The 12457-nt window shown below is 27.2% G+C and overlaps 1 protein-coding gene and 1 long non-coding RNA gene across 2 annotated transcripts; both read right to left on the bottom strand.

Annotated features, from left to right (window-relative positions):
- Positions 1-1703: 1703 nt before the first annotated feature.
- LOC111618519 (isocitrate dehydrogenase [NADP] cytoplasmic-like) lies at positions 1704-6358 on the bottom strand. Its single transcript, XM_023360060.1, has 8 exons — positions 6337-6358; positions 6100-6246; positions 4678-4745; positions 4471-4539; positions 4224-4375; positions 3367-3507; positions 2188-2350; positions 1704-2108 (listed from the first exon to the last, which is right to left on the bottom strand). The coding sequence occupies exons 2-8, from the start codon at positions 6115-6117 to the stop codon at positions 2027-2029; spliced, it is 693 nt and encodes a 230-aa protein (XP_023215828.1). The 5' UTR covers positions 6118-6246; positions 6337-6358; the 3' UTR covers positions 1704-2026.
- Positions 6359-7017: 659 nt separating this feature from the next.
- On the bottom strand, positions 7018-11994 carry LOC111618521. Its single transcript, XR_002755587.1, has 3 exons — positions 11818-11994; positions 9289-9328; positions 7018-7112 (listed from the first exon to the last, which is right to left on the bottom strand). It is a non-coding gene; the product is annotated as an uncharacterized LOC111618521 (long non-coding RNA).
- Positions 11995-12457: the final 463 nt, after the last annotated feature.

The following is a 12457-nucleotide window of genomic DNA, read 5'->3' as shown; positions in this document are numbered from 1 at the left end:
GCATTTCCCCCTCATTGAGAGATCCTTTAAGTACACTCGTTACATTAAAAAAAAATTTAATGTTTTATAATCTGTAATATTTACACAACGATTTCAAAATTAATTTTTTTCTTACATTTCATGAAAAGAAGAACAATTCTTGAATTAAACAACTGATAAGTAATATCAAGGCTTAAAACTGAAACAATTTATTTAATAGTTTTAAACCTAAGTTGTGTTTTTGGTCAAATATTTGAATATTTGACCATATTCTTCTTTTATTAAATGATTTAATTTATTTAAGTAGGTATTTTTTAAATATTATAGTAACTTTCAGCATCAATGACTCTGTTATGTTGTATTGATTGTCACATTTTAATGTGACAATCAATATAGTTGACTGAACCTGCAGTTATGTTCTTTATCATTTTAAATTTACACTCTTATATTAATCTTAAATTGAGGGATTCAGAAACTCACTCTTCTGTTTTGAATAGTCTTTCAACATAGCTAAACTCTAGAATTTAAACTAACGTTTTCTTTTAACAGTTTAAACTAATGTAAATGAATGACTACAATATATAGAAATCTGACCAATCTTTTTAGAAAATGTTAATGTTTTACACATGTATTGTATGAACAGAAGATCTACACTATCTTTTCTTTTCTATTTAATAATATCATTAAAGTCTGAAACTAATTTTTATCTAAGTCAGTAATTATCTGCTAATTTGTACTATTTTTGTTTAGGAATGATAGATTTTCAGTATTTACCAATGATTTATAACCTTCTTTTGAAGTATTAATCTATTATTCCCACTATCATACTGAGAGGATTGCAATTTCCATCGTGGCATGATGAATAGTCACCGCTGTTCGTCACGACAGCGATGTTTAGTAGATTGCATACGAAGAGATAGACACGTCATATGTGAGAGTAAAGAACGAAAAACAAAAACTCCACCACCAAATATCGTTGGCAGAAGCAAGTATTATTTTTTATTATTACATAATTATTGACAAATTTTACTCTAATTGTTTTTTGACGTCTTTTAGAATGGCAGACCAAATTTGGATACACGATATTTATGAATTTTGAGGATGAAGTGTCGACCAAACTCATGGAAAATGAAAAAATCTTTTACTGTTATATGTAGTATCACGATCAATCATCTTTGATTTTTTCTTAAAAACAATAAAAATATTATTCTAATGGATATTATGTGAAGAATGTGTTAAATTAGTTTTTACATTTTTTTTTTGTGGAAGGTTTCAAATGAACTGTAGTATCAAATGCTTTATTGAATCAATATCTGTAGCCTTCTATATGGCCTCTACTTTACCTGTGAGGCTGTGTTCAGACAGGTTCTTCTCACATTGTTACAAATAACACCTTCTTTGATCGGCCAGACATAATATGGTGTAAGAAGAGTCTGCCTGAATTCGGTCTTACAAGTTGTATCTAATCTTGTACTGTGGTACTGTACCACATAGGAGAAATGATAACATTCTGACAAAATTACCCCTGGAAAACGACAAGGATTTGGTTTGAATACAGTACAGTTTATCCACAGTTTATTTGAGCAGACTCAGATAAGAGTGATATGTTATATGTAAAATTTTAAAAACATCCAATAGTTCACACCTGGCATGAAATTTTCCAAGTGAAGAGTGAACCAGAGTAACATTTTAGAAATTAAAAACTGATAAACAATTATTATATAATTAAAATTAAAAATTAAATTTTATTAAATCAACCATTTATATACTTGTATAAATACAAATAAGTAGTTATGTTCTGTAAACTGTTACACAGTTCTTTGTGCTAGGAATGTTGCTATTTTTATAAATCAACTATTGAAATACTGTTTATTTGGCTCTTATAAATAAACTAACGAATTTAGTGAGTGATTCTCCATAACCATAAATACCGCTTACCACATTTGATAGCTTTACCATATCGCATAAGGCAATACATGATTTGGTACGAAGAAAATTGCATAAAGATATAAAAGCATCACAGTTTGCTAGAGACGCAATCATCCAGTCACATTCCTAGCTTTTTATTTAGGTTCTCGGCCAATTTGTCCAAGAATTCAAAGGTGTTCAAATAATCTTCTCGAGTTACACTGGAATATTCGAAAATGTAGAAATCATACAGAAATCGGAAAATAAATCAAGAATTTAATTCATATTTGCAGCACGTACCTGCTCATTCCTTTAATACATATGGCCAAGTCTTTTGTCATGAATCCGCTCTCTATGGTTTCGACACAGACAGCTTCTAAAGCTTTCGAAAAATTTGCTAAAGCAGGACATTTATCCAGCTTTGCCCTGTGAGCCAAACCTCTTGTCCATGCAAAAATTGAAGCTAAAAAAAAAAAAATTATAGGATCATTTTAAATTACTAAAGTGGGAAAATAACATGTATTTTTAAGCAATGCAACTTTTTATATTATCAATGCAATGATGAATGATTATAAATGTCCTTGTAACAATAAATAGAGTAGAATTTAATATTTGTTTTTTGTAATTGTTTTAAAATAATGTGCATACATATTTTTAAGATAACAGCACTAATATTAATCAATGTATGAAACAAATACTGGGAGACCATTTTCAAAATTGATGTATTTAATTTAATTTATAAATTAAAAAGTGTCATCTAAAAAAATCATTTACAAAATTATCTAAGAAGTAATATTCGTCAACATTACTTAAAAATATGAATTGAAATTTAAACTAACCAAGATTATGTAAGGTTATAGCAATGAGTGATGATCAACATATTTCTCCAAGAATGTTTAAAATTACCTACATGTTATAAATATTACATTAATTTAGACAATTATTATTTTGTAATTTAAAAAGTTTTATCATCACAAACATACATCATTAAAAGATAATCAATTAAAAAAATATAATTTCAATAATGCTGACACAGTTAAAGTTATTGTTATGAAGACCAAAGATCAAATCCAAGACAGTGACCCCATAAGAATTTTTCATGAGCCCAACCATTCATTACCATTCTGGGCATGGCCAAACTTACAATGGGTATGGGGAAGAAAAAGGCACTCTTAGCACCCACAGGGCAAAAAGGAGTTAAGTTTGTTTCAAAATAACAACAAAATTTCTAATAATGTATTCTGTAATATTTTATCTAATGTTTAATTTGTATATACAGGTATTGTAACTTGAAATTAATTGTTTATTTGTAATTTAAAAAATTAAATTAGTTTAAACAATGTTGATTTGTCTTTTGCAGGGTGTCTCAAAAGTCGCTATTTCGGTGAAGTTGGACAGGGCAATCGTTGCCTCACCAGACACACTTAAATATTTATCTTTGCAAAAATACACATGTAAAAAATTATATGACAATTTTACCTATTGGATTAGTTGAAGTTTCTTTTCCCTGTTGATGCATTCTATAATGACGTGTAACAGTGCCGTGAGCAGCTTCTGCTTCTATCGTTTTTCCATCGGGACAAATTAAGACACTCGTCATCATTCCAAGAGAGCCGTAACCTTTAATAAGAACAATGAGACAAAAAATTAATACTGTAGAATATATAAAAATTTTATTAACAACTAACCATAAAATTTGATGCATTTTAAATTAATGTATATAAAATAATTTTAAAATATAAAGTTCTAATTAATTAATTTATGTTTAAAAAATTTCCTTTATAATCTTTGAAATTTATTTCATGATTTTAATTCACTCATTATAGAAGTATTATTCAACAAAGGAATTAATCTTTATATTTTATAAACTAAACTGTAAAATCACACTGATACTTTATTACTGGTGCTCTATTTAATTGGAAAGCAACGTAGAATTTTGTGATGTGATGTATCATTTTGGATTCTTCTATACTCTTAACATGTCAAAGTTTGTACATGTGGATTCTATTTGTTCTATTCCAGTAAAAACTGTATATAAGGCTGTACTTTTACTTCCCTACTGTGACCTTTAACACTTAACAGACATTCCAATCATGTTTGGAAAGGAAGTTAGAGTTGACAATGAGTTTTTTTTGTGTCTTGACTCACTCTATATCATTGTATTCATTATTTTTTTGTTCATATATTCATTGTAACCAACAAAATTACATGCAATAAATGTACTGTATTTGGGTTTCTAACATATTAAGTGCAACAAGCATTGACATAGCAATATTCACACAACAATATGCCAAATTAAAAATTTATATAAATGTAAAATACCAAAAATGTGTTACCTTGGGCCACAGAATCAGACTGAACATCTCCATCATAATTTTTACATGCCCAAACAAATCCTCCTTCGGATTTTAATGCTTGAGCAACCATGTCATCAATCAGACGATGCTCGTACCAAATACCCTTAGATTCAAACTTTTGCTTATATTCTCTAAAAAAAAAAAAAAAAACAGAAAATACACATATATTTAAAACACTAATTAAATTTATTTTGAAGCTTTTATTTAAAAAATAATAACAACTTACTTATCATAAATTTCTTGGAAAATATCTTTAAATCGACCGTCGTATTTTTTCAAAATCGTGTTTTTCGTACTGAAATATTAATATATAAATAAATTATACTTTTTATAAGGCTTTATATAATTCAAAAGTTTAAGATTTTAAACTAAACAATTTAGTATTTATGAATATAATTAGGATACATTTAATATTTATGTACAGTAAACTTACCTGAGATATAATGGATAATTAACGCTAAGTGCATATTCGAATGAACTATATGCAAAATCTGTAATAGACTGTAAAAAAGTTTATTGTTTTTAATTTAAAATCATAAATTATTAAATTAATATTTATTAAATGCTGTAATTTAAAATAGGACATAACTGATAAAATATCATTGCTGTGTTTGGGAAGAAAAACTTTCTAAAATCAAATGCAGTTATATTGTAATTTTATCTTTTAAAGATTTAATGAGTAGAAAATATTGAATATAAATTCTACATTCAAAATTAAATGCTGTAATCATCATCTAAGTGAATATTCTAATCATTGTTTAGAAGACTGTTCAAATAATTGCAAAAACAAATTATAATTTCATCATTAAGATACTGGCAAGGTCATCAGGATGCACGATCACTTATCAGTGCAGATTGTGACACTACGCTGAAGCAATTAATAATGAATTGAAACTATAATGAATAATGAAAAGATTTTTAAGATTAGAAAACTATGTGTGTTTTTTTTATAGTATTAAATATACCTTTATTAGCAGCATGCAATATTTATACTAAAATACTGAGAATAGTATTTATAATGTATGCTAATTGAGTCAAACATTTGTTATTCGAATGCTAAAATTTACATTATATCAATCATTTAAACAATAAATCTCCATAACAAATAATTATTGACATCTAATGATAAATCTTTACTATAAGAAAGAAAATTGATCATTTTATAAAAATGAAAACAATTAAATAAATAATGAACAATCAAATTATACACAAACGTCAAATGAATCAAAATAAAAAATTAAGAAAATCTTAATTATTGAGGTATCTAATTCATAAACAAAATGGATTGGATTAAATTGGTGGGATAAGGAAGGGCAAACTTGGGTAATCTACCAAGGCAAAATGCCTCCAGACAGGATTTTTTTATAGAGAAACTTGCCCTTATTTAGTTGTTAGATGTGGGAAGAAAACCTGGAATACTCCATACAGTCAGCCTTTTAATCAGGTGTAAACCAACTACCAATGTTCAGTGACTTTATCCATTCAGCCACTGATTGGACATAAACAAAATGGAATTAAAAGAGATTCTTTGTATAAGTATGAATAAACATTATTTGAAAATATACACTAAACATTTTCTAATTACATTAAGTGATAAATTTAAGATACGCAACGACTTTTTAAAAATTATTTTTTAAAATTTGATGAACAATCACTTCTTCTTTAAAGGATATTTTTTAGTTCATTCTTTAGATACTTTATACAATGAAATCATTTCAAAACCTTTAAGTTATCACAAGTATATACTTGTACCTACCTATATAAAATGCTATACTTTTGTATTTGTATTAATTTGTTTTAATAATATTTCAAAAAAATCTAATAAATATTTAAGAAAATCATCTCAGACACTAACCTTGTCAGTATTATACATTGCAAGTGCAACTCCACCTCCATCTTCAAAATCAAACACAGTATGCTGAATTACTTCTCCACCAGAATTTGGTGTATATTTAATTTCCAATTTTCCAGGTCCAGGTACAACAAAGTCAGTAGCTTTATACTAAATACAAATATTAAATTTGTTTTTATAATAAAATTTGTTTTTATATTTTAAAATATTTTAATTATTGCTATTTTCTTAAACGCATACCTGATCGCCGTAAGCGTGGGAGACCATTTTCAAAATTGATGTATTTAATTTAATTTATAAATTAAAAAGTGTCATCTAAAAAAATCATTTACAAAATTATCTAAGAAGTAANATTGGAAATAGAATATAGAATACCAGCTTGTTCTAGTTCTTTTCTCTGTGAATGTAAGCCTGAAACGGGCCTCGAATGAAGCCATTTCATTCTGCTTTGGTCAGGTCAAAGTTCACAGTTTGGCTCGCAGCTTGCCTGTAAAGACTTCTGCTCGGCTCGGTACTTCCAAATAGGTGAACCAAGTCGAGCTATGCCGACTCTAGTACTAACTGTAGTAAATGAACTTTGGACATTTAGTCAGCATTCATTTAAGTATATTTACATATTATTTATTGATATTATATAACAGTTTATAAAATTTGTAAATATTAAAATATCAGTAAAATATACACACATTTATTACACATTATTTTATTGAACACTTATAGTAATTGGCGAATTATTAATTATTAGTAAGATAATAGCTTAAAATAAATTAGCTGAACTAAGCCATGCTATTTTAACAACTTTTTTGCAAATTCATCTTTAGATGTTAGCTTGAATTAGGTTGAATTAAAGCTAACATTTAAAGACGAATTTGCAAAATAGTTATTCATTTATCTTGTAGTAAAAATCACCTTGATCATTTGTCGCATCCCTGTTTTGAATACTTAAATCAAATGAATGCAGCTCCATTTCTACATGAGGGAAAATCAACTTTTCTTTGATTAATTCCCAAATAATTCTATAAAAGAAAAATAAAATCATTATTACATTTTAAAAATAAATATATAAGAAGACACCCATTAATTAACATTAAATCATAATACATTGTCATATAAAATGCAAAACATAAACATAAAAATATTTACTGGGTAGTGTGATGGAAAAATTAAATTATTCAAAAAATGCAATTTAGTAGTAAATGGACTATAAAATATAATTTTCAAAATCTTTGCCTTCAGACACAATCAAATTCTGAAGGTGTTTATAAAACTGGTCAATAATAATTCTACTGAAATTCCTTTCATTGCATCTCTGCTGCAGTCCCAAGGTTCTACATTGGAGAGAGATTTTATTTTAGGTTCCCCTATATAGCAAAGTATAAGAGATTTAAATCAAGGCTCCTAAGGAAACAATTTGATACTTCCTTTGGCCTTTTTCAATACATCCAGAGCTATCAACCTGTGACTAAATGCTTGTTTGAGGTCATCAAACACTTCTCAAGCATCATCTATCCCTCTATTAAACTTTCAAACACAAGTTATTTCTAACAAACTGTCCAAAAATTACGGTATTTTCCTCATGACAAACACGTGCCATCCTGTATAAGATTTTAAGATATGTGTATGGTACCAGATTTGGTTTTTTAATTTTAAATGTTGCCCTTCATTTTATCATTTTATACGTTCTGTCTTTATATTTGAATTTTGGTTTCCCGAGAAAGGGTGTAAAATAACAGAAAACATTTGCATTAATTAAGCAAATGATTGTTTCTGTTTCCTTGCCGCTAAAACATTTTCGTGGCATTTATTTTGTCATTTTGTTGTTTATTTTGTTCATTAATTAATGTTATGGAATCATCATCATCAAAAAGTTTTTAATCTAAAATTTATGGAAATTAAAAAAGGAAATCTTAAAAAAAAAAAAAAAAGTAGAGTAAGCTGAGTATTCTGTTCTACTTTCACAATGTTTTTAAGATATTAGAAGAAATGAGAATATCAGATATTTAAAAAACATTATAACATTGGAAATAGAATATAGAATACCAGCTTGTTCTAGTTCTTTTCTCTGTGAATGTAAGCCTGAAACGGGCCTCGAATGAAGCCATTTCATTCTGCTTTGGTCAGGTCAAAGTTCACAGTTTGGCTCGCAGCTTGCCTGTAAAGACTTCTGCTCGGCTCGGTACTTCCAAATAGGTGAACCAAGTCGAGCTATGCCGACTCTAGTACTAACTGTAGTAAATGAACTTTGGACATTTAGTCAGCATTCATTTAAGTATATTTACATATTATTTATTGATATTATATAACAGTTTATAAAATTTGTAAATATTAAAATATCAGTAAAATATACACACATTTATTACACATTATTTTATTGAACACTTATAGTAATTGGCGAATTATTAATTATTAGTAAGATAATAGCTTAAAATAAATTAGCTGAACTAAGCCATGCTATTTTAACAACTTTTTTGCAAATTCATCTTTAGATGTTAGCTTGAATTAGGTTGAATTAAAGCTAACATTTAAAGACGAATTTGCAAAATAGTTATTCAGTACAATATTAATTTGAGCTTGAATTTGTCGTTTAATGCTAATTCCATTTAATGATACTTGCGAGTGTAAAATTACTAACTGATTACTTTGTGGATCGTTCAGTAAATCACTAAATAATTATTTATTTTATATCAAACTTTGTATTATTTTTCAAAGATATTTTTGTAACAGTCAAAACTTGTAATTAATACGATTATTTTTCAGAATTCTTTCCTAATGTTTATCTATTTTGATACAAATGTTTTATTATATAATATTAGAGAATATTAAACAAATAATATTTTTTTATTTACTCCATCTTTTAAATATTTACTACAGAAAAAAAGAATTTAAGCATATAATAATTAAGAATAAGATAACTGTTGTGACATTAAAAGTAATCAATATGATGTTTTGTAAGGATTTTATCATAAAAAAAATATGATAAAATTAATTAATTTTATTATGAAATAAGTAAATAGATTGTCGACCTTGTAGATACTGTTAATTTTGACAGATAATAAAATAAATGATGGATGTTGTCAAGGAATCAATGCTTAACTCCAAGGACAATTCTGAGTTCATTGCTTCAGTAACTGAAACATCCTTTATGTATGAATGTATGTATATTATACTTATAAAAAAAAAAACATAAATTACCTTGTCATTTCATCGCCTTGAACTTCCACAACGGGACCACCTGTTCCAGTAAAAACACAAAAAATATAACATTAATCATAATAATATTGTTAGAATTATATTTTTAAAACACATAGGAGAAATGATAACATTCTGACAAAATTACCCTTCCAAAACGACAAGGATTTGGTTTGAATACAGTACAGTTTATCCACAGTTTATTTGAGCAGACTCAGATAAGAGTGATATGTTATATGTAAAATTTTAAAAACATCCAATAGTTCACACCTGGCATGAAATTTTCCAAGTGAAGAGTGAACCAGAGTAACATTTTAGAAATTAAAAACTGATAAACAATTATTATATAATTAAAATTAAAAATTAAATTTTATTAAATCAACCATTTATATACTTGTATAAATACAAATAAGTAGTTATGTTCTGTAAACTGTTACACAGTTCTTTGTGCTAGGAATGTTGCTATTTTTATAAATCAACTATTGAAATACTGTTTATTTGGCTCTTATAAATAAACTAACGAATTTAGTGAGTGATTCTCCATAACCATAAATACCGCTTACCACATTTGATAGCTTTACCATATCGCATAAGGCAATACATGATTTGGTACGAAGAAAATTGCATAAAGATATNTTTCATCTTATTTTTTTTATTTTCACTTCAAATATCAGTTTTAGTATTAATGTATTGTATAAGTAAAATTTATATTTGTAATAAATGTTTGAAATTTGTTATATTTGCAGAAATAATAACCATTGAACTACAGATTAGAAATCCTCTTGCCATACCATTAGTTTTGACTAATGTTTTCCTGTTATGGACTTTTATACCAAAAGACAGTAGTCAGGAAAGTACACACTTGACAAATGAAACTTCATCATTCAAGGTTAGTTTTAAACAATAATTATACTGTATTTTGTGTTACTCTTAGTGACAATAATGTATAAATATTTTATTAGAAATTAAAAAGAATTATCTTTCGGTCAATATATGAATCTAAGTTTAACCGAAAGCGTTCCAGTCAGTAAATTCAAATTTCTGCTAGGACTGTGGTGTTCCAACACTCTTCCCCTCCCTCCAAACTGAACTGTAGGCCTAGTTTATATGTATTACATTATGTAAGATATGTATTTGTAAGACGTGTGATACAAATTATACACAGTACAGTTTTGTGTTTAATATATTTTTTTCTAAATGATCAGTTATCTGAACAACCCCAGTCCTAAATTGTTTCGAATAATCGATGCTCAACTGTATTTTTTATATTTTAAAAATTAATTTAAATATTCCATAAAGAAAAATTGATTACAATAAACCACATACTTTAAGAGAGAAATATATGAAAATTATTATTAAAAATATGATCAAGAAATTTTTTAAACTGCCCTGTGGACACTAGAGGCCATTTTTCCATAACCATATTCCAACCGAGCCCACAATGGAGACTGCCATATGGCAAGGGATGGGCCCAACATTTGGAACAAATTACTTGAATTCCCGGGAAGCCGACCGTTTGGATTTGATCCCAGATTCCCCAGAGCAATAGGCCAACACCTTAACCTCCAATGCTATTCAGCCATCATTGTAAATTTCTAATTGGTAGTTTAAACATTGCAAATAAAATTAAAGTCACAATTCTTAAAGTCTGCTTTAGATAATTATTTATAATTAATTTCAGCATTATTTACTGATCATCCAGGGTTTGTAGACTCTCATAAATCGAAGTTATGTTTTAAGATGTATTTTCATTCTGAAGCATTAAATATAAACACATTGTTTAAAAAAGTGTTCAATCACCAAGAATTTCACATCTATATAATCAGAATATAGAAGAAATTTGTGAAACGCCGTAAAATGTTCAAATGTGAGGTTTTCTGTTCCGAAAACATTAGACATAAAAAAAATAGCATTTAATCATTCAAATCACTGAATATTTGCTATTTATATAAGCCGAGCCGAGACTCCATAAAGTTATTTACATAAGAATGTAAAAATGCAAAAGAACATACTTATTCTACAGCATTGCTTAAAACCAGCATTTGTAAGCTGATGTAAAGGGCTTGTACAAAGCCATTTACATTGATTAATAACATAAATAACAAATTCCTTCCATAGATTCAACTTCACATAGACTAACTATATGAAAATTGAATATACGGGAGGAGTTTCAGCAGGAAATTTTCCTTTAAATAAAGGAAAAATTTCTTGCATTAATTCTTAGTAAACTGCACCTACATTATTTTGTAAACAAGGAAATTTCCAGTTTAAACTGATCAAATGATTATGAAATCAAATATAATGAATAAATATAAAAATTCATGTAATATTCTTCATCTAGATGCATAAAATAAGCTTAAAATGTGTAAAAATTGTCAATGTAATTCATGATTTTATTCAAAAACATGGTGCTTGAAGGGAATATCAAGGAAGTAACCTGAACGAGGAAAATATATTGTATTGTTTTAATAATAAACGATAAATAGATTCATATTATGCATTTTACAATAAATAACGTATTAAATAACTTACATTTAATAGGCATTTTGATTAAATTTCAGAGCAGAGTGTATCTCTCACACCTTCTCGCGGTAAACACGCCGGCAACTCTCGGTCTAATCTATTGGTCAATCGCGTAACATACTTTTCTTACGATAATTCTTATCGGTTGTAACAGTGACCTCATATTTCTCTATCTCTGATTGGACTTACCTCTTCCGATACAGTAAACATTTAACGTCATCATAATTAATAACTTTTATAAAATTTAATTAATATTATAAATTTTTATTTATTTTTGCTCTAGAATAATTATTAATATAAAATTTATATTGTATATTCTTATCATTTGGTATTTTAAGGTCACTTCGGCGTTCGGTCGTTTGAGGTCAATGGTCGAAGTGTCATTAAAATGTTTTATAATTTAATAACAGTAATAGTATTAAATGTATTTTTTTATTTGTTGTATTTTAAAATTAAAATGTTATTTATTCATATTTATTAATTTAAATTGAAAAAATATTGTTTAAAAAATGAAGTCAACGCGTGGCCGCCATTTGCCTGGAATAGAGATTTAATGACTCCATTAGATTTGTTTAGATATATGTTTTAACTTCCTTAATATTAATTAAGCTAAATTTAAATACTTAAGAACCAATAGCGAAATATATTA

This window comes from Centruroides sculpturatus, unplaced genomic scaffold, assembly GCF_000671375.1.
Source record: "Centruroides sculpturatus isolate CEXI.00-Female unplaced genomic scaffold, Cexi_2.0 scaffold156, whole genome shotgun sequence".
Classification (NCBI taxonomy): Eukaryota; Metazoa; Arthropoda; class Arachnida; order Scorpiones; family Buthidae; genus Centruroides; species Centruroides sculpturatus.
The sequence above is the reverse complement of the archived record's forward strand: the minus strand, read 5'-3'. Positions and strand labels throughout refer to the sequence as shown.

Excerpts from the sequence above, each read along its gene's own strand:
- LOC111618519 (XM_023360060.1), bottom strand. Across the intron at positions 3,508-4,223 it reads GTCTGATTCTGTGGCCCAAG|GTTACGGCTCTCTTGGAATG; the intron begins GTAACACATTTT and ends TTCTTATTAAAG. Across the intron at positions 2,109-2,187 it reads TGTATTAAAGGAATGAGCAG|TGTAACTCGAGAAGATTATT; the intron begins GTACGTGCTGCA and ends CGAATATTCCAG.